The following is a 23,832-nucleotide window of genomic DNA, read 5'->3' as shown; positions in this document are numbered from 1 at the left end:
TAATTTTACTTCTGTTTGTACTTTGAAATATAGTTTACATATCAGAATAGCATTTCAAGAATAGACTTTTTGTTATCATTTTCTGAAATCAACTGTGTAGGTAAGAGCATAAGTTTGTACACAATAATAAAATGAAATGAAAGATTTTACCCAAAACACTGTAAAAAATTATTAATTATTGAGATAGCTTTTCTTGAAATAATTTCTTATTTTCTGCTTTATGTTCTTATGGCTTTTAATTGCCTGTTGTATACTGCTTTTGCTCTAATAAGACCTGGATGCAGAGTGGGAAGAATTTCTTGGAGATTACCTACATTTATCTGTCTGCCTGAAGTATGACTCTGTGACATTATTAGCTGTAGAATTTTAGATTTTCAAGCTTTTTTTTTTCTTTTGGAACTGTACAAGGATTTTAGCATTAATATTACAAGAGAAGAAGCAGAAAAATGGAGACACTGGATTCCCAGAGATAACATCTTTTTTAAATGTGAAATGGTTTAATGGGGTGATGTGGCTGGCTCAGCTGGTAGAGCATATGACTCAGCGTTGTGAGCTTGAGCCCCACGTTGGGTATAGAAATGACTTGAAAATAAAACCTGAAAAAAATATAAAATAAAAAATGTAAAATGGTTTAATGGAGTTTGTAACTTTGCTAATAGATGTATCCATCTGGTTATAGTCTGTAAGTATACACACACACACACACACACACACACACACACATCTATAAAATAGATAAAGGGAAGGCAATTAGAAATACCTAATAAAGCACCGAAAAACTCATTTTAAATGTAAGCAATTAAAAACGTCCTCTCATCAGTTACAAAGTTCTTTAATTTGCATCATTTTTCTGGATGACACTTTGTGTAATGATTAAATTGTTCTGACATTTTATAAGTATGCGTTCAATAGTTTATTTTATTTATAAGGTGACAATGGTATGGACTCTGATATGGAAGAGGAGGCAGATGATGGCCCTAAGATGGGATCTGATTTAGTCAGTCAGTAAGTTAAAAACTTTCATTTCTGTTTCAAAATTTCTTTGTTGTTCCTTCAGTGATTTCTTACCTCAAGAATGTGATTGTTTTTCTGTGTTGTATTTATATAAAATGATTCAACAGTGTAGATTTATTTACTTATAATAATTGAGTTTGGATTAAGATGATTTTCTTAAACTACTAGTCATAGATGTAAAACAGTGATGCCGGCCTGCAGCTGAATCACTTCTGTCATTTGGAATTTGAATTAACTACTAGTGATACCCACTATTTATTAAGTACTTTCTCTACCAGGTATTGTGTTAGTAGTTTAGAACACTTTAACTCACTGACTTCTTCTAGTACCTGTTAATATCAGGTGATAATTGTCACATTTCACAGATAAGATAGTAAGGTGGTTCATTTTATATAGGTACATAAAATTTGACTATTGTGATGATAAAAAACACCCAGAGTTTTGGGGATGCTAATATAAGCCTTTTTATTTTGGAAAATTTCAAACTTACATAAAAGTTGAAAGAATCATATAATGAAATCAGCAACATTAACATTTTGTTATTTTTGCTTTCTCTCTATCATTTTTTTTTTCTTAGCCATTGCATTAGTTTGTTAGGACTGCCATAGCAAAATATCATACACTGGTTGACTTAAAGAAAAGTTCATTTTCTTATAGTTCTGGAGGCTGGAAGCTCAAGATCAAGGTACTGGCAGGGTTGGTTTCCTCTGAGGCCTCTCTTCTTGGTTTGCAGATGGCCACTTTGTTGCTGCTTCTTGACTTGTTTGCCCTTCTCTCTGTGTGTCCCCTGGTGTCTCTCCCCGTGTCCTGATCTCTTCTTTATAAGGACACCAGTAAGATTGGATTAGGGTGCACCATAATAGCCTCATTTTAACTTAATTACCTCTTTATTTTTTTTTAATTTTTTAATATTTATATTTGAGAGAGAGAGGAAGAGAGAGAGCACGCTAATGGAGGGGCAGAGAGAGAAGGAGACACAGAATCTGAAGCAGCTTTTAGGCTCTGAGCTGTCAGCACAGAGCCGGATACAGGGCTCGAACTCATGCACTGCGAGATCATGACCTGAGCCGAAGTTGGACACTTAACCAACTGAGCCACCCAGGTGTTCCACTTAATTACCTCTTTTAAGGTCCTATCTCCAAAATAGTCCTATTCTTTTTTTTTTTTTTTTAATTTTTAAGTTTATTTTTGAGAGAGAGATAGCAGGTGGGGAGGGACAGAGAGAGGGAGAGAGAGAATCCCAAACAGCTTCTGCACTGTCAGCGGAAAGCCCAGAGTGGGGCTTGAACTCACAAAATGAGATCATGGCCTGAGCCAAAACCAAAGCTGGACGCTTAACTGACTAAGCCCCCCAAGTGCCCCCAAAGTAGTCATATTCTGAGACACTGGGGTTGAGGCTTCAACCTATGAATTTTTTAGTAGAGGGAAACATAATTAAGCCCATAAATCTGTTTTTTTTTAATTGAGTTACATTTTATTTTATTAATTTTTTTTATTATTATTTAAATCCAAGTTAGTTAACATATTGTATAGTAATGATTTCAGGAGAATTTAGTGATTCATCACTTACATATAATACCCAGTGTTTCTCCCAACAAGTGCCCTCCTTAATGCCCATCACCCATGTAGCCCATCCTCCCACCCATTAATTTTTATTTTAGAGAGAGAGAGAGTGAGAGAGCAAGCAGGGGAGAGGGGCAGAAAGAGAGAATCTTAAGCAGGCCCCATGCTTAGCATGGAGACTGGTGCAAGGCTGGATCCTACGACCTTGGGATTAGACCTGAGCCAAAATCAAGAGCTCTTTGCTCAACTGACTCAGCCACCCAGGGGCCCCACCCATAAATTATTTAAAAATAAGTTGCAGATGTCATAGCATGTCATGCTTAATTTGGTATGCGTTTCCTAAAAATAAGGACTACATAGCCACAATACAATATCACTTTAAAAAAAATAAGCAGTAATTCAAATAATGTCCTCTAATATATTGCCCACATAAAATTTTCCCTATTACTAAAAAAATATTTTATAGTGTATTTATTTATTGTAATTAATGAACTGATTCTGATCCAGGATCCAGTTAGAATTCATGTGTTTCATTTGACTGTTAGCATATCAAAGCTGAGTTTAAAGGGAGGGTTTAGATGTGAGAAATAAAAGCTTAATGACTATCCTGGGAACTTAGTGCACATCTTAAAGGAATTTAAGAAATAACAAAGTAGGGGCACCTGGATGCCCCTACTCGGTTGAGCCTCTGGCTTTTGATTTAGGCTCAGGCTGTGATCTCAAGTGTGGAGCCTGCTCAGGATTCTCTCCCTCCCTCTCTCCCTCCCCCTCCTGTACTCTTGTGCATGAGTTTTCTCTCTCTCTCTCTCTCTCTCAAAATAAATAAACATAAAATAACTTTAAAAATAACAAGTTAAGCCAAAAGAAAGTTGGAAAAATGAAACAAATGAATGTAAACATTAAAACTAAAGAAATAGTAAGCAAACAAAAGGATGAGTAAGTTATAAACTTGGTCTTTGTAAAGACCAGAACATAGATTAACTCCTTGGGTTAAGGAAGGACATCAGTGGAGAACAGTTATAATAGAGATTAGGAAGAAAGAAGGAGATAATATCATAATTATAGATAGGTGTGAATTCATACACAGCATTGTATAAACAAAGTTGAAACTAGCAAATGGATGATTTTCTATCACAATACAAATAAACCAAGTAGACTTTCTGTAAAAGTAGAAAATTTGGAGATCAACAAAGAAGAAATTAGAAAGTGAATAGGGATCTACTGTTGAAAAAACTCCAAGACAAGGTGAATTCACAGCTGAATTATTACTTAATAAGTCAAAACATGTAAAGTGTTTACAGCTAATAAAATATTCAATAATGCCTTCTGTTGTTATTTTCAAACACGTTACACCTGTGTTATTTAAATTATTTAAGGCCGTAGGAAAAGGTGTAAAGGTCTTCAATTTACTGTAGGATTTCTGCATAGCTTTAGTACTCCAAATCTCATAAGTAGTGATGAAAAAGTATATGGGGGATTATAGGCCTTCTCACTTGTGAATATAGATGTAAAGATTGTAACTACATATTAGCATGTAGAATCCAGCGTTGTATGAAGTAAGTAGTTACACCACTGACCGTGTAGAATTTATTCCAGGAATAAATTTACAGGAAATTTAATTAGAAAGTCTATTAGCATAATTCATATCAGCAAATTAAAGAAGAAAAATTATATGGTCTGATAAGTAGATACTAAAGAGGCCTTTGATAATATTCAGCAGTCATTTCCAATATAAGCTATAGGTAAAAAAGGTACCGTAGAAAACGATTCAGATACAATGAAGGCATTTGACCAAATTTAACTACCCACTTAGTGAATTAAAATGAGGACCTAGCCAGGAAGCCTGTTATGGCCATTAATTTTAAACATTTTCTAGCATTTCTAAACATTAAACATTTCTAGCAAATGCAGTTAGACCAAAAGAAAGATGGGTGGTGGAGAGTAATTAATTTTGATATGATAAACTTTGGAAGAAGAAATAACTGTATTTTTCTTTTCAGTTTATAAGATTATAAATCTAGAATAGCTGAGAGATTCTAGGTTCTTAAAAAAAGACTAGAGGGCCGCCTGGGTGGCTCAGTCGGTTAAGTGGCTGACTTCGGCTCAGGTCATGATCTCGCGGTCTGTGAGTTCGAGCCCCGAGTCGGGCTCTGTGCTGACAGCTCAGAGCCTGGAGCCTGTTTCAGATTCTGTGTGTCTCTCTCTCTGACCCTCCCCCATTCATGCTCTGTCTCTCTCTGTCTCAAAAATAAATAAACATTAAAAAAAAAATTAATTAAAAAAAAAAGACTAGAACTTGATAAGATGGACTATATATAAGCATAAGAAAATCAACAACTGTTCCCTCTTATAGCAGAAGCATCTATAAAAAGAATGCATTAAGTTTTTCCAGACAGATGTGTGTGTGTGTGCGTGTGTGTGTGTGTATAGGGTATGTATAGTTACATAAAAGAGATTTATTATAGGAATTGGTTCATGTGCTTATGGATGCCGAGAAGTCCCATGATCGGCTGATCTGCTCTCTGTAAGATGGAGAACAAGAAAAACTGGTGGCAAAATACAGTCTTAGTCCAAAGGACTCCAGAAGCCCAGAAACCAGGAGTGCCCATGTTCTAGGGCAGATGAATGTCTGAACTCCAGCAAACGGAGCTAATTTGCCCTTCTGCCTTGTTTATTCTAGCCCTGAAAGGATTGGATGATGACAGCTCAGGACTATCTGCTTTATTCAGTTCACCAGTTCAAATGCTAATCTCTTCAGGAAGCATCCTCACAAACACCCAGAACTAATGTTTTACCAGCTATCAGGCATTCTTGTGCTGTCACAGGGAACTAAAAAAAAAAAAATTCTCTTCATACAAATTACAAAAACTAGGATGTGCTTTCCAAATACATTCTATAGGAAATTTATGAAGAATATCCTGACATTTTACTAAAAGACAAAAATCATCTGAAAAAAATAGCATAACGTTCTTAATTGTGTAGTCTATGATGGTGGTGCATGAAGTTCTTAAATTAGACTAAAAACCCAGATCCATTTGGGTAAAGATACCAAAATTTAGATACATTTAAAAAAAAAAAAGTGCATCTGCGTGAGAATTTTTTTTTTTAAGTTTGGGTGTTAAATTATGTCATAAAAGAGTCAGTAACCAAACAGAAGATCTGGAAGAAATACTTGAAAGATACAACAATCCTAATAGTAGTGAAAGCTGGTTTCAGGACAAAAAGATTTATGCAAGACAGTTAAGGGCAGTTTATAATAATGTGAAATCCATAAAGATGATCTAACAGGAATATATGCCTTCCATATGCCACACATATGTGCATTTCCTGTATGTAGCTTTTATAAGGCAAAAACTACAGGAATCGTGATGTGAAACCAGAAGTGCAGGAGTAATAGGAACTTGATTTTATCTCTCTCATCTATCTAATGATAAATCAACTTGGTTAAAAAATAAATCAGGATATTGAACACCTAAATAAATTAATTGATATAGACCATATTCTGTATTCTGAAAACAGAACATATATTCTGTGGACTATCCAGAAAAGTTGTTAATAAGTTTGGTCATAAAAGCTCAATAAAATTCTCAAAGAACTATTGTCCTGACTTTAGAGCAGTAAACTAAAATGAACAAAAAGGATGTGAAAACTCACTGCCTACATATTTTAAAACTCAACAGCTTTTAGGTTAAAGAGCAATTATAAACGGTCTAAAAACTAACAATAAATAAAAAACTAACCAGTTCTATGGGATACAGCTAAAGTAGTACTTGGAGGAAAATTTTGCCTTAAATATAGATAACTAATCCCCAAATTAAAATAAGTGAGCTAAGTATCAATTCAAGAAGTTAGGGGGAAAAAAAAGCCCACAGTGAAATAAACTTAAAAATAAATGCATACAGATAAAATGGCATACTTAATTGTGAAAATCTGCTTGGTTTCTTTCTAAGATTGGATCAAACAAAAATACCTACTCATTACTCCTTTTCAGCAATGTACTGGAAGTCCCAACATGTTCAGTGAAGCAATAAAAAGAAATAAAAGTCGCATAGATTAGAAGGAAAAAGTAAAACTCCCTATTTGCACAGGACTTAATGTGTTAATCTGTTGGGGTGCTATAACAAAATACCACAGACTGGATAGTTTATAAACAGAAATTTATTTTTTAGTTCTGTAGGCTAGAAGTCTGAGATCAGGGTGCCAGTATGATTGGGTGAGGGCTCATCTAGCCAGATTGCAGACTTCTTGTATTCTCACATGGTGGAAAGGGCTGTGAGATATGTGGAAAATGTTTTATAAGCGATACAATCTGTGTCTGGCCGGCTTGGTTGGTAGAGCATGCAGCTCTTGATCTGGAGACATGAGTTTGACCATGAAGATTAATATTAAAAAAAAAGAGAGAGAGCCAGATAATCCCATTCAGGAGATCTCCAGTCTCATGACCTAACCACCTCCAAAAGGTTTCACCTACTAATACCCTCAATGTCGAGGATGAGGATTTCAGTATATGAATTTTGGAGGGGACACAAATCTTCAGACCATGACACAAAAGCGTCTGTGTAGAAACATCTCAAGAATTTACCAAAAAAACTCCCAGAACACAAATATGGTAGACAGAATAGTGACTTCTCTCCAGAGATGTCTATGTTCTCATCTCCAGAACATAAGGAATATGCTAATTTACATGCAGAAAGGAACTTTGCTGATATGATTAAATTAGGAATCGAGATAAGATTATCTTGGATTAACCAGTTGGGACAAGTGTGATCACAAGAATTCTTTTTTTTTTTTTTTATGTTTTTATTTATTTTTGAGACAGAGACAGCATGAGTGGGGGAGGGGTAGAGAGAGAGGGAGACACAATTGGAAGCAGGCTCCAGCCTCCGAGCTGTCAGCACAGAGCCCCTCAGAGCCCGATTCGGGGCTCCAACTCACAAACTGTGAGATCATGACCAGAGCCGAAGTCAGATGCTTAACAGACTGAGTCACCCGGGTGCCCCACAAGAATCCTTATAAGAGGGTAGTAAAAAGATCAAAGGCATCCAAAAGAGATGGGATGACATAAGCAGAGGTTTCAATGATGTGCTTGGAAAGGAGTCACAACCTAAGGCATGTAGGGCGGCTTCTTAGAAACTGGAAAAGACAAAGAAATAGATTCTTCCTTGGAACCTCCAGAAGGAAGCATCACTACCTACACCTTGATTCTCCTGTGCTAAGACTTCTTTGGGATTTCTGAATTCCGGAAGAGTAACAGAATAAGCTCATGTTGTCCTAAGCCACTAAATGGGTGGTAATTTGTTACAGTGGCAATAGAAAACTAATGCAAGGTACCTGATTAAAATGTAGATCGGGGCGCCTGGGTAGCTCAGTCAGTCAAGCGCCGACTTCGGCTCAGGTCATGATCTTGCGGTCCGTGAGTTCGAGCCCCGCGTTGGGCTCTGTGCTGACAGCTCAGAGCCTGGAGCCTGTTTCAGATTCTGTCTCCCTCTCTCTGACCCTCCCCTGTTCATGCTCTGTCTCTCTCTGTCTCAAAAATAAATAAACGTTAAAAAAAAAAAATTAGGGGCGCCTGGGTGGCGCAGTCGGTTAAGCGTCCGACTTCAGCCAGGTCACGATCTCGCGGTCTGTGAGTTCGAGCCCCGCGTCAGGCTCTGGGCTGATGGCTCGGAGCCTGGAGCCTGTTTCCGATTGTGTCTCCCTCTCTCTCTCTGCCCCTCCCCCGTTCATGCTCTGTCTCTCTCTGTCCCAAAAATAAATAAAAAAAGTTGAAAAAAAAAATTAAAAAAAAAAAATTAAAAGAAAATGTAGATAGAAGGCAGAATTATAGATTGTTGCCTGGAGCCATAGAGAGGTTTTGCTGATTTAAACATGTAAAAATTTCAAATCGTTTCTAACGTTTAAAAACCAAGTGATATCCCACCAAAAATCTGTATTTTTTGAAAAATCAGGTCAACAACTTTTCCTAGGAGCGCAGAAAATTATTTGGACCTGAGTGTAGCTATTGTCTTTTTGTCTGGTATGTATGTATTTCATTGTGCTGCACAGTACTTCATTTGCCTGAATGCTTAATGTACAAAATATCTATAAAATGAAACTCTGATTGAAGGAGAAATACAGGAGAGCCAAAAGGTTGACGTTGGAACCAATTATGTCAGTTTGTCAGTGTCTTATCAACTGAGACATATACCTTTTTTCATCCCAATTTTAATGAATAAAAATAATTTCAAATTGGTCCAGCTAAAGTAATCTATGTTACTAAAATATATGAAAATTTGATACTTTATTTTAATGGGCGACCTATGTGCTTTTATTACAGTTTTTACTGGAAGCTTCTTAGGATTGTCTAAGAAGCTATAAAGTTACAATTTTCAATATAAGGTGTATATGTATGGGTATGTGTATGTATATGGTATTTAATATGCCCTATGTAAATTAATCTTTTCTTAACTACCAGAAATAACAAGAAGGCAGAAGTAGTAGTTGTAAGAAATTTTTGACAGTGTGTTACTTTGAAATTTGAAACTAATGAGTGTTAACTTGTAGCAATTTTTATAGAAATGAGATTTAGGAACTGTAAAGATAAAACTTCTGTAGTTTCTAAATATCTTCATTTTCAAAAGGGTGAGGGATGGGGTTTTCACTTTAGTTCACCTTCACAAGTTTATGTTAACAGATAGTCCAAAAACCTCAGCATCTCTAGTTTTGCAGTGTTTTAGAACTGTTGGTATTATGACAAAATTTGTAAATGTTACAGATTATGACAGTTGCTTAACAATAACAATTTTAAGTAAATAAAGTAATAGAGAGGCCTGGCATTAGAGTGCTGTCTCCATTTGGAATGTGCTAGAAAAAGCTTTATAGCTAAAATAGCACTAAAAATGAGGACAGGTATTAGCTCAGCCTATAATGTAAGATGATTATGCTCTAAAGAATATGTTTGTAATGATATTTAAATCTTCAATAGTGCAATAAAATAATCAGGATTGAAGTTTTCTATATAAAGAATAAAAATACAAACACTTTAGGGAGATCTTAGCAGTATTTTAGAATTGCTCTCATAAATAACTTTTCATGAGTCTTAGGTTAATGTGTTTTTAGTGAGTGATATTGAGGGAGGATTTGGTGGAAGTGAAACTGTGTTTTCCTACAGATAATAAATATTGTTGAGATAATATCACAGTTCTAGAAGATAAAGAAATGAAAAAATCCAGGTTCTCAAAATAATGTATATCACAAAGTAGTTCCTATATGAGTGTTATGGAAATATTGTTCCTGGTCACTGCTACTTTCTTAGAGAATGGGCGTACTCTAAATTAGCTATTACTGGATTCCCATTTTGGATGATTAACTTAAAAAAAAAACACAAGATATTTCTAAATAGGCTTTAGAGATTTTAGGTAGCACATAAAAATTGGACCATTTTATGTTCACTAGAATATTTTTTTTTTTTAATTTTTTTTTAACGTTTATTTATTTTTGGGACAGAGAGAGACAGAGCATGAACTGGGGAGGGGCAGAGAGAGAGGGAGACACAGAATCGGAAGCACTCTCCAGGCTCTGAGCCATCAGCCCAGAGCCTGACGCGGGGCTCGAACTCACAGACCGTGAGATCGTGACCTGAGCTGAAGTCGGACGCTTAACCGACTGAGCCACCCAGGCGCCCCTGTTCACTAGAATATTTAAAACAGTGAATAAAATTAACATGAAATTGTTTTTATAAAATGAATAATTATTGGTAGGAATTGTTTTAAATCTCCGTTTTTTTTATTACATCTGTTTTGTGCATCTCAAATGTGAATATTTTTTCGGGGGGGGGGGTGGTGTCCCTGGGTGGCTCAGTCAGTTAAGTGTGTGACTCTTGATTTCAGCTCAGGTCATGGTGTTACACTTTGTGGGTTTGAGCCCCCACGTTGGACTCTGCCCTGACAGCGTGGAGCCTGTTTGGGATTCTCTCTCTCGGCCCCTTCCCCCTTAAAAATAAACGTAAAAAAATGGAATACATGGGTATTAAATATAAGTGGTTGAAAAGATCAAGTTGGCTGGTGGGAATGCAAACTGGTGCAGCCACTCTGAGAAACAATATGGAGCTTCCTCAAAAAATTAAAAATAGAACTACCCTACGATCCAGCAATTACACTACTAGGTGTTTACCCAAGGGATACAGAGATGCTGTTTCAAAGGGGCACATGCACCCCAATGTTTATAGCAGCACTATCAACAATAGCCAAAGTATGGAAAGAGCCCAAGTGTCCACCGATGGATGAATGGATAAGATGTGGTATGTGCGTGTGTGTGTGTGTGTGTGCATGTGTGTGTGTGTATGTGTGTGTGTATGTGTATATATATATATATATGTATGTATGTATATCCATATGTGTATATATGTATATATATGTATACATATATGTATGTATATATGTATATATGTATACATGTATGTATATGTATGTATATACATATATGTATACATATATGTATACATATATACATATACATACATATATACACACACAATGGAGTATTAGCAATCAAAAAGTGAAATCTTTAAATCTTGCAACTATGTGGATGGAACTAGAGGGTATTATGTTAAGCAAAATTAGAGAAAGACAAATATCGTAGGACTTCATTCATACAAGGACTTAAAGACAGAACAGATGAACATAAGGGAAGGGAAAGCAAAAATAATATAAAAACAGGGAAGGGGACAAAACATAAGAGACTCTTACATATGGAGAACCAACAGAGGGTTACTGGAGGGCTTGTGGGAGGGGGCTGGGCTAAATGGGTTAGGGGCTTTAAGGAATCTGCCCCTGAAATCATTGTTGTACTATATGCTAACTAACTTGGATGTAAATTAAAAAAAAAAAAAAAAATCAAATTGGTGTCATCTACTAGTTACAATGTACTGGTTACTATGTACAGTATACTAGATTTTAGTACATTGTAATAATTATATCTCTTAAATAGCTTTAAGCTATTCTACCCTTCAAAATAGCAGTAGCTTCCTGTTTACTGCTGTTAATGGTCACTTGAGGCTTAGGCACTTTAGTGAAGATAGAATGCAAGAAGAGTATAGTGCTTAGATGTAGGTGAGTTAAATGACTACTTTGCATTAATATATTTATTCTTGAAAATATTGAGCTATTCCTCTGGCTTGGTCAGTTGTCTTATTGAGAGCAGCAGCTAGAACTGTGCTGTGTGACCACTCTTCTGTTGCTGAACCTTAGCAGTGATGTGTGATAGAACTTTGATGCTGTATGTCAATTAGAGATTAACATCTGCTTTAGTTTTCCTACTGAGCTATCCTAACACAGCTACTACTGAGGATATTTGAAACAGGGCTCATGAGCAAATGGCTAAGAAAGAATTCTTGAGACATTTTTGCTGCAAAATGGTGGTTTGATTGTAGCACGAGGACAGGACCCAGGAGCAGAAAGAGCTGTTTTGGGATTGTGAAGAGTGACTGATTATATACTTTAAAGTTTGTGAAGAGAAGGGGGATAGAGATAAAGTAGGTTTCTAAGAAGTTTGGAAGTAAGGCTTTCAGGACCTTGAGGGGTTGACTGCTGTTAAGATAAGGTTACCTTTAGTCTTTAATAAAAGGTAAACATGAAGACACAAGATAGCCATGAAGTCCTTGAAGAAGGTCATGTCCTTCATGTTTCAGGTGTCTATCAGTGGGCTGCAGGCTGTAAGGAAATTTTTTTTAATACATTTTTTTTAATGTTTATTTACTTTTGAGAGAGAGACAGACAGACAGACAGGGTGTGGGCAGGGAAGGGGCAGAGAGAGAGGGAGACACAGAATCTGAAACAGGCTCCAGGCTCTGAGTTGTCAGCACAGAGCCCGACGCGGGGCTCGAACCCACGAATCGTGAAATCATGACCTGAGCTGAAGTCGGACACTCAACTGACTGAGCCACCCAGGCCCCCAGGAAATTTAACTTAGACTACATTTCTCTTGCCTTTGTTTCCCTTATTGCTTACCACCTTTAGTTTTTAATGAGGGAAAAACATCCATGTCCTTTTTGATGAATTAGAGCTATCCAGTAGGTTCAGCTCATCAAACAGGCAATAGTATTCAGCCAAATGCTAGGTTTTCAGTAAATGTCAATAAAACTGAACTTGTTGGGAATAAAAGAATCTTCCACAAACTACTGTTACTAAACTTCAGAGAAGTAAAGTATTTGAGGTCTCCTGGGTGGTTCAGTCAGTTAAGTGTCCCACTCTTGATACTGGCTTAGGTCGTGATCTTGACATCATGGGATTGAGTCCTGCAGTGGTTTCTGTGCCCAACAGTGGAGTCTGCTTGGGATTCTCTCTACCCCTCATCCACTTTTTCTTTGTCTCAAAATAAATATTTGAAAAAAAAAAAAAGGAAAAGTATTTGAGCAAAATTTACGGTGCTCTGGAGCATTGGATTAATGGGCAAAATAATACATAAGTAAGCATTTAAAAAAATTTTTTTAAAAATGTTTTTATTTATTTTGAGACAGAGAGAGACAGAGCATGAGCAGGGGAGGGGCAGAGAGAGAGGGAGACACAGAATCCGAAGCAGGCTCCAGGCTCTGAGCTGTCAGCACAGAGCCCGATGCGGGGCTCGAACTCGCAAACCGCAAGATCATGACCTGAGCCTAAGTCGGACGCCTAACTGACTGAGCCACCCAGGCGCCCCATAAGTAAGCATTTTAATCAGTGAATAAAAAAAATAGGTCTCAGGTAGACCCAAGACTAGAGCCTTTTGGGAATGATGCTCTTCAGAAAATGACCTGTGATTCACCTGACTCACACGACCCATTTATGCTTTGTACCAATTACTTGTGTGTTTAGCTCTGTTGTGGAAAATTTTATTGTACAGTGAACCTTCGCATACCTAACCCATTTGTCCCCTTCCATATTATTTTAAAACCCCTCCTCCCAATTTCTTCCAATTTGATAACTGAAGCAGATCTTGACCCAGTTACGTTTTTTTGTGTGTGTGATTTTATAGTTTTTTTTTGTTTTTTTTTTTTTAAGTTAGATAACATATAGTGTAGTCTTGACTTCAGGAGTAGAATCAAATGATTCATCACTTTCATACAACACCCAGTGCTCACCACAACAAGTACCCTCCTTAATGCCATCACCCATTACCCTCCCCAGCCCCTAACACTAAGTTCTCTGTACTTAAGAATCTCTTATGGTTTGTCTCCCTCTCTGTTTCTGTCTTATTTTTCCTTTCCTTCCCTTCTGATCATCTGTTAAGTTTCTCAAATTCCACATATAAGTGAAGTGTGATATCTGTCTTTCTGTGACTGACTTAGTTTGCTTAGGATAACACCCTTGACTTCCGTCCACATTGTACAAATGGCATGATTACATTCTTTTTCGTTGCCAAGTAGTATTCCATTGTATATATACACCACATCTTCTTAATCCATTCCTCAGTTGATGGACATTTGGGCTCTTTCCATAATTTGGCTATTGTTGCTGGTGCTGCTGTAAACATTGGGGTATATGTGCCCCTTCACATCAGCACTCCTGTGTCTTTTGGATAAATTCCTACTAGTGCAATTGCTGTTGACCCAGTTATTTTTAAATGTTAAGCAGATTGGCACCTCTCCAGAATCTCTAGAACATTCTTTAGAATGGGAGGAAGTGAACTTCTCACAGGTCTCAGATGGGATCTTCAGGTGAATTGCAACTTTATTTCCCCATAAAGAACTTTGAGGGACTTGGGAAGCATTGTTTGTGGTTTTGTAACTTCTCTCCACACAAGACAATGAGTATTCTTTGTGTTACAGAAACCTAATTAAAAAAAAAAAGGTTTTTTTTTAATGTTTATTTTTGAAGGAAAGACAAAGCATGAGTGGGGAAGGGGCAGAGAGAGAGGGAGACACAGAAACCTAGCAGGCTCTAAGCTCTGAGCTGTCAGCACAGAGCCCAACTCAGAGCTCAAACTCCCAACCATGGATCATGACCTGAGCTGAAGTCAGACCCCCAACCTACTGAGCCACCCAGGCGGCCCCAGAAACCTAATTTTTAAATTGTATCTGTTGTCATTTTTATTGTCTGTCAGTTTACTGCCTCATCTTGCTGCTCAAGGACTTGGTTAGATGTTAGCAGGTATTTTTCTTTTTTCTGCTATTTCCTTATCACTATTTTAAAGTTAAGTTTTTCTTAATCACTTAACTGATTCTCTTTGTATTAATTGCCCTTTCTAGTTCATTTGAAAAATAAATTCACTGATGTTCACAGTGTGCTAATCTCGTTGTTGATGACTGTCTCCTAATATCTCTAATACATGTGTGAACTTGTCTAATACACGTGTGAACTTCAAATACTCCATTTGAAGTGTTTGCTTACCAAGAGTCATTCATGTTTGTTTCCAGTTCAGTTATGGTAGTTGCATAATTTAGTTAAACATATAAACAGAGGAAATACCAATATGAAAAGAATAGTTGATAAGTTGATTGCTTTGAAAAACTCAGAGTGGAGTTATTAAAAAAGTTACCAGTTAGCTATGGGATAACAATTAAAAGTTTGGGGAACATTGAATAAATATAAAGGCTAATTTTTTTTTGCACTCAGATTTTTGCACCTTAAATAAGCCAAAAGTAGAAATAGTTTATGTGACTAGGATGAAACTGACCTGTGTTCTGTGAATTCACAATAAAGGTAAGGCTGTGGCCTTAGATGCAAAGATTGGTGAAGGAAGGTAACAGTTCTGTTTTATGTTAACCTAAAATGCTTCAATTATATATAACTTAAAGGTGCTTCCCTGTGTTAATAAGATTTTTTTTTCCAGGCAAATGACATTACTTGTCTGAGTTAGAAAAAAGGAATTACACTGTATTAGGTTTGTTTTTGTTTTTGTTTACTTTTATTATGAAAAGTTTCAAGGGTATAGAAAAGTACAGAGAATAATAGTGTAATGACACTCCCATATACCTATTGGCTAGATTTAGTGATTATAGCAATTTTCAATTTTCCATTTTGCTTCCTCTTTTTTCTTGAAGTATTATAAAGTGAATTATAGTAATTTTGAATATTTGTGTGAATTTCCAGAAAATAAGGACATTTTCACACATAACCATGTATCTAGTGTCTCTTATTTAAGAGCTTATTTATTTGAATGCATGTACATAGTACAAAAGTTTTTAAAATATATAGTGAAAATAAATCTTTTTCCTTTTACCCATTTCATCCCTTCCTGTTCCTGCAGGAACAGTAAGCCAGGTTCTTGTGTATCCTCCCAGAAATATTCCATAGTTTACAAATATATGTGTGTATGTATTTTTTCTTTTCACACAAAATGGCAGCATATTGTGCAAACGATTCCATACCTTTCCCACTTAATTTTTTCCATATAATAGAATGTCTTTCCTTGGGTTTTGTTCTACCTAGTACATGTAAGGCTTCCTGTATATACCTGTATACTATTCCATTGTTGTACGTAGCAAAAATTTAACGGTCTATTGGTGGACGTTTAAGTTGTTTACTCTTTTGTTACTACAAATGTTATAAATATTTCCGTATATAAGTAATGTTGTTCCTCTGTGTTTATGTGTAGCATAAACATCTAGAAGTTAATTATTGAGTCAGATGTTTGCACATTGGAAATCTTTAAAGATTTTGCCATAATTGACTCACAGAGTTTTAACTGATTTGTACCTCTACATGTGGAGTGTATGTGTTCCTACTCTTTAATTTTGATCTTTGTTCATTTGATAGATTAAAAAAATAGTATCTCTGGGCACCTGGGTGGCTAAGTTGGTTGAACATCTGACTTTGGCTCAGGGCATGATCTCGCAGTTCTTGAGTTTGAGCCCCATGTTGGGCTTGCTACTGTGAGTACAGAGCCTACTTGGGATTCTCTGTCCCTCTCTCTCTCTGCCTCTCTCACACTCATGCTCTCTCAAAAATAAAAATTAAAAAAAGATAGCATCTCATTGGAATTGTAATTTGTATTCTCTTATTATGAATGAATAACCATCTTTCGACACATAGAGCTGTTGGAGTTTTCTGTGAACTCTCATTTTTTTATCCTTTGTATGTAGTTGGAAGACTGGCCTTTTTAATATATTGTTGGTGATATGGGTTGCAATTACTTTTTGCTTGTTGCTTTTTTTAAAAATACTTTTAAGGCTTTTACTTTTTTTTGCATGCATAAATATTTCATGTTTATATAGTCTAATTTTGTTATTATATTTTCTGCTTTTTATTTTATATTTAGAAAAGGCCTCTATTCTGAAATTATAAAAAGTATTCTTCATATTTTCTTTTAGTACTTTATGGATTGTTAAATGTTTAAATCTTTGATTCATTTGAAATTTATTTTGGTCTAAGTTTTAAGGTAGGGCTCTGACGTACTCTTTTAGTTTTCATTTTGCCATATTCCTCTTTATAGTCATCAAGAATTCCCTTAGAATATTGTTTTCACAATTCTTGATTAGACTGTTCTTACTCAGTAAATTTGGTCTGTATATTTATTTCCTTAATTTCTTTTTATTCCCTCCTTTGTTTTCTGTTACAAACTTGTGTGAATCTGTACTTCCATTAATTTTTTTAAAGTGAATAGTCAAATACATGGGTATGGTTTAAAAAATATAAATAGTACCATCCTTCCATGCCGCTGTGATGGTGTGCGTGAATGCCTTGGCACATGCTTTCAAGAGCATTGGCAGCACCAAAAAATTGAAGTAAAAACAATGCCAAAAAGTGGGACAAACGCCATGTTCTAGGGTCTTTCTAGGCCATGCTCCAAAGTCATAGTCCGTTTTCCAACTGTGATGATGAAGCATGGTTACATTGGCAAACTTGAAATCATTGATAACAGAGCTGGGAAAATTGTTTGAATCTTACGGGCAGGTTAAACAAGTGGGCAGTGATCAGGCCCAGATTTGATATATGACTCAAAGATCTAGGAAAATGGCAGACTAGTCTGCTCCTGTCCCACCAGATTGCTTTCGTTGTACTGACAACCTCAGCTGGCATCATGGACGATAAAGAAGCAAGATATAAACCCACAGAAGGGACAATCCTGGGATTCTTTTTTCTGAGTGTGTAGTACATATGTGCAAATAAAATGCCTCAGTGGGGAATATAATTCAAACAGTACAAAATAGTACAAAAAGGTATACAGTTAGAAATGTTTCCTGCCTTTTCATTCCCATCTGTCTCAGATCTTCCTTTTCTTGTGGATTATGCGTCTTTTGTTGTCTGTCATGCCTGTCTTTTCATTGAAATTCCAATTTTTAAAATTATTCTGTCTTTATGCTTTAAAAGCATAAGTTTACCCAAGAAGAAGGAAGTATTTTTCTCTGGGGCCTTGAGATCAAATTCAGAGTGAAAACTGACTTTATGCTTTGAGATACATATTAGCCATATGAATATGTATATGGCTACGGCTACCTGTAATTTTTAGGTATTACTACGTGGAGAAGTATTTCTGCAGGTAGTAGCAAGTCTAAATAAATGCAGAGAGTCAAGGTTGTAGAATTAAACTGCCTGCATAATTTAAATTTAATAATGCCTGCCAGCATAACTCCACAGCTTGCTGTCTCTCTGATGTTTGGCATGTTACTTAAATCTGGAGAATACGGGTAATATCAGCACCTAACCTATAGGATTTTGATGGTGATTAAGTGAGAAAAAGATTGTAAGGTGGTTAGAATAGTACCTGTTACATGGTAAGCATTGATAAAAACACGTTGCTGTATTTGCTTTGGGATTTTTACTCTGAATCTGGAATAATAAGTATTCCTAAAATTCCACTTTACACTGCTGAGTATTGGGGATTTTCCCCACATTTTTTTAAATGAAAGCCTGAGGAATGTGAAATAATTCATTGTGATTTTTAATTATTTTTCTTTACTGTTGCTTTTTAAAAAACAATTTGTTGCTTACAAGTGTCTAAATTTTTAAGTAGTTACAAAAAATAGTTTAAGAGGAAGCTACTGTACATATATTTTCAAGCATAAAAGGATTTTTCTAACAAATGAGATCAATTTGTTATGTTGACATTACTCTTTATAAGCTCAATTCTCTTAGACATATATGAATATAAAGGATAGACTGTGCTTTTAGGCTAGTAAATGGTAATAAATTGGTTATCTTATTTTACCATTTATGTTCTCATATCCTTTATAAATTGCTGTTAGGCCGTAATACTTAGGTGTAGACTATTCTACATAATAGGGTAAGTTTATCAGAAATGAAAGGATACGGTTTTCATGAAACCTTCACAAAAAGTATTACTAATCATTGACAGTGCTGTGACCTAATTCTTAGACTCTACAAAGTAGTAACATGTTTGTACATCTTATAAGTTTATACCTTTATTTTTTTGTATAAATTTTTTTTTTTAATGTCTATTTGAGAGAGAGACAGTGCACGAGCAGGGGAGGGTCAGAGAGACGAAGACAGAATCTGAAGCAGGCTCCAGGCTCTGAGCTGTCAGCACAGAGCCTGATGTGGGGTTCCAACTCATGAGTGGTGAGATTCTGACCTGAGACCAAGTCAGACCCTTACCCGATGATCGGAGCCACCCAGGCACTCCCACAAGTTTGTACCTTTAAATGCACTTACAAAGTAATCTCATGCTAATTCCTTGAAAACATAGAAATATAGGGATACAACAAAAAGGAAAACCTCTTTGATTTCCTTTAGTCAATTTTATATAGACTATAGCCCCCTATTTAGGGAATTGTCTCTTCACAAAAACAGAGTTGCAGGGGGCCAGTTATACCATGAATCCTTAGAGAATCATGGATCAGAGAAAAACTGGAGTTTACTGTGACTCTTTGCTTAATGTTACTTGGAGGGAGGAAATGGAGAAAAGAGTTAAATTTTGCTGTCTTTTGCTGAAGAAATTTGCTGAGGGACACAGTGGAGATATGAATTTACTTTGTGGAAAGGCCCTTTGAGAAAAATTAAGATTGTTTTGCCCCATTTCTTAGTTTTTGAAGGTGACAGTTTACCACTATATGATTCAATATTTTTGAGCCTGCTCTAAGACTTTTGTGGTATTTCAATTAAAAAAAATTTAAGGTATGATTTAGATATAGTACAATTCACCTTTTTTTGCTATACAGTTCTGTAAATTTGGACAAATGGATGGTAATTTATCTACCACCATAATCACAATATAGAATAGTTCTATCACACTAACAATTTCCTCCATGCCTCTTTGTAGTCTTCTCCCTCCATCCCCAACCCCTGCAAACCCCTGATCTGATTTCTGTCCCCATACCTTTTCTTTTTCTAGAGTGTCATATGGATGGAATAATACAGTATATAGCCTTTTGAGTCTGGCTTCTCTCACTTAGCACAATGCATTTGAAATTCATTTGTGTTGTGTATATCAATCGTCCCTTCCTTTTTATTGCTAAGTAGTTAGTGTTATATTGTGTGGGCTTACTATAGTTTATTAATCCACTCCCATTTGAGGTAATCTTAAAAACCAAAATAATGACCCTCCAAAGGTGTTTATATTCTGACTTCAGAACCTGAGGACATGTTACTTTATTTGACAAAAGGAACTTTGCAGATTTCGTTTAGGTTAAGGACTTTGAGATGGAAAGCATATCCTGGATTATCCAGGTCATCCTAATTTAATTCTATGAGTTCCTAAAAGTTGAAGAGGAAGACAGAAGAGGTCAGAGACATCTAACATGAGACATCACTAGAATCTGGGCATGATCCTCAGCTTGCAGCCAGCAAGGAAGCAGGGACTTTGGTCCTGCAACCTCTGTGAACTGAATTCCGCCAACAGTCCAAAGGAGCATGAAATGAATTCTCCCCTAGAGCATCCAGAAAGGAATGCATCCTGTGGACACTTTGATTTGAGTCCAATGAGACCCATACCAGATTTAGGACCTACAGAACTCTAACATGGTGCATAATGTTGTTTTAAGCTATCAGGTTTGTCGTAATTTGTTATGGCAGCAATAGAAAATTAATAAAGCGACATTTGAGCTGTTGACAATTTATGATGATTTCAAATAAAGCCACTATACATGTTCACACACAGGTTTTTGTGCGAACATAACAAGTTTTAATTGTCCTTGGTCAAGTACCTAGGAGTGGGGGTTGCTAGGGCATGTCGGCATCCTTGCTGATACTGTGTATGAGAGTTCCATTTGTCTGCTGTTTTGATTTTAGCCATTTTAATATATGTGTAATGGTATGGCATTGTGGTTCCAAATTTGCATTTCCTTAATAACAAATGACATTGAACATATCTATTATTGTGTTTATTTGCATCTGTATATCTTCCTTGGTCGAGTGACTATTAATTTTTTAACCACTGATCTGATTTTTTATATTGGGTTCTTTATTTTTTATTTTCATTACTGTGATTTGAGAGGTTTTTGTTTGTTTGTTTTTTTCAGAACAGGAGTTGGGGAGAGGGGTGAAGGGTCAGGGGAGAGACTATCTTAAGCAGGCTCCATGCTCCACACGGAGCCTGATGCAGGGCTCAGTCTTGGGACACTGGGTTCATTACCTGAGCTGAAATTAAGAGTTTGACGCTCAGCCAAAAGAGCCAATGAGGCACCCCTTGAGAGTTCTTTATATACTCTGAATACAGTCCTTTATCAGATACGTGGCTTGCAAATATTTTCTGCCAGTCTTGCTTGTCGTATATTCTGTCACCATCGCCTTAGAAGAGTAGATTTGTTTAATCTGGGGGAAATCCAATTTATCAACTATTTTTATATATAGACCATGCTTTTGGTGAAATCTTTTCTTAACCCAAGGTCACAAAGGATTTTTTTCCTGCATCTTCTAAAGATTTTATAGGTTTACATTTTTTAAGTTTGTGATCATTTTGAGTTAGTATTTGTATATGATACAAGATATTGATTGAGAATTATATGCAGGGTGCCTGGGTGGCTCAAGTCAGTTAATTGTCCGACTTCAGCTCAGGTCATGATTTCATGGTTCATGGGTTTGAGCCCCACTTGGGGTTCTGTGGTGACAGCTCAGAGCCTGGAGCCTGCTTCGGATTCTGTTAACTCTCTCTCTCTGCCCCTCCCCCACTCATGCTCTGTCTCTCAAAAAAGAAACATTAAAAAAATTAAAAAGAAAATTATATCCGTATGGATATCCAGTTGTACTTGTACCATTCGTTCAGTTTGTTAATTGCCTTTGTACTTTTGTTGAAAATCAGTTGACGATGTATATGTGGGTTTATTTCTGGGCTCTCTTTTGTTCCATCAGTACATATGTTCATCTTTTTTCCAATATCATAGCGTCTTCATTACTGTAGCTTTGTAGTCTTGAAATCTGATAATGTACATCCTTCAACTTTTTTTTTTTTTTTTTTTTTTTTTTTCTGTTTTGGCTACTCCAGTTTCTTTGCCTGTTTCTTATTTTTAATAGTAGGAAGCTCATAGAATGATAGGCTGGCTTCTTTTAGCCTCTGTTTCTATTCCCTGGAATCTGGAGAGAATCCAGAGTTACACCTTTTGTTATGCCAATTTGCCTGACGGTCAGCTTTTGCCAAAATGGGAAGACACTGGCTGGTTGGTCTGGTTTCTTTATCCTTGAGGTATCTTCCTTTTGTATTTTTTTTTTTTAATGTTTATTTCTTTTTGAGAGAGAGAGAGGGAGAGCATGAGTGGTGGAGGGAGGGAGAGAGGGAGGGAGGGGGAAAAAGAGAGAGACAGAGACAGAGAAAGGGAGGGAGGAAATCCCAAGCAGGCCCCATGCTGTCTAGGCAGAGCCCATCCTGGGCTGTGAGGTCAGGACCTGAGCCGAAATCAAGAGTGGGACGTTTAACTGACTGACTCACCCAGGCACCCCCTGTGTATTTTTTATTTGGATAGAATTTGACTTTTTTCCCCTTTAAAAGTACCAAAAGTTGAAACTTTTGGTAATTCACATGTGTAGTGGTTCTTAAGTTCCACAGATCTCCCCAATGTATTACTCTGATTAAAAAAAAATATCCTTTGAGTGTTGAGTTTTATAAGTTCTTTGTATATTTTGAATATTTGAATATATCCTTTTATTGGATATGTCATTTGCAAATATCTTCTCTTATTTCATAGGTTGACTTTTATTTTTGTTGATAGTTTCCTTTGCTGTGCTGAAACCTTTTATTTTGATGCAATCCCAATAGTTTATTTTCTATTTTGTTGTAAAAAAAAAAAAAAAAAAAAAAAAAAGTCAAGAGTGGAATTGTATTTGGGGTAAAAGAAAGTAAGTTGGACTTATACTGGTTGGAGGACTTAAACCCCAGAGGTGGATATAAGGCTGTCTTATATTTCAAAGCCAAGATTGTAAATTAAGCTGCTTTAAGGAGGAGCACTGCGGATGTGAGAAAGGAAGTAGAAAAATAAAAACAGGCTTTTTTTTCCCCCCTAATGGAAAGGACTACAAAAGTCATCCTAAGATTATTAACCCAAACCAGATTAAGCATGAGTCCCCCTCCATCCCCCACTTTTTTCTCTTGCCATCTCTCTCTCTCCAGTTGTTACAAAATTCTTATCTAAAGGGTGTGACAGAAATATTTAAATGTCATTTAAATATAAATTGGAATTACTTTAGTTTTCCTAACTCTGACACCTAGTATTTCTTTTCTGGGAGTAGACATTTTTTATTTTCATAAAACTAGAAATAAAAAGACATCATATATACTTGTAGGTTTCTTATACTTTAAGAAAGAAACTTGTAGGTTTCTTATATACTTTAAGACATTTCCTTTTTTGATATATCTTGCCTTCCATGCTCTTTGTTAAGGATCTTTAAATTGTATTGGAGAGCTCTGAATGTGTATGGTAATTTTAGTTGCAAAGTCTACATGTTGGAAAAATGAACTAGTATAGATTTTAAAATTCCAGGCTATTTTCTGGAATATTTTTTCAACTTCACATACTACTGAAGTAAAAGTATCTTGCATTTTATTTTTCAGCCACAAGGTGGTGCACTTGTACTGCGTCTACTTTTGAAATTCTGTTTGGTGACATTCTTTAATGGCGTGTTCAAGCCTAACTTAAGATAAAACAGAATGTTATAAAAGTTCACTTTAGGCACTAAAGCAATTCTTTATGGAAGCAGGTAATCTTTATAGAGATGTCCAGTTTTATTTGAAGGACAATCAAGGGGCTTTCACAGAGAAAATAAAATAATGCATAGAATAATGCATTTTACTGCATTATTTTTAAAAATTTTTATTTGACAATAACTTCAGAGTTATTAAAATAAGAATAAGAATAGTACAAGAAGCATCCATATATCTTTTATTTAGATTTCTCTATAATACATTAATAAA

General features: G+C 36.0%; 1 protein-coding gene across 2 annotated transcripts in view; it reads left to right on the top strand.

The window, feature by feature from the left end:
• CAAP1 (caspase activity and apoptosis inhibitor 1) overlaps nucleotides 1-23,832 on the top strand; it is a 52,462-nt gene that overhangs the window by 7,570 nt on the left and 21,060 nt on the right. For both annotated transcript variants that reach the window (XM_019424235.2, XM_019424236.2), the window contains exon 4: nucleotides 930-1,005. In XM_019424235.2, the coding sequence (XP_019279780.1) occupies nucleotides 930-1,005 (76 nt within the window). The remainder of the gene's footprint in view (nucleotides 1-929; nucleotides 1,006-23,832) is intronic.

This window comes from Panthera pardus, unplaced genomic scaffold, assembly GCF_024362965.1.
Source record: "Panthera pardus isolate Hobbes unplaced genomic scaffold, ASM2436296v1 HiC_scaffold_20, whole genome shotgun sequence".
Lineage (NCBI taxonomy): Eukaryota > Metazoa > Chordata > Mammalia > Carnivora > Felidae > Panthera > Panthera pardus.
Note: the sequence above shows the minus strand (reverse complement) of the source record. Positions and strands in the feature narration are given on the sequence as shown.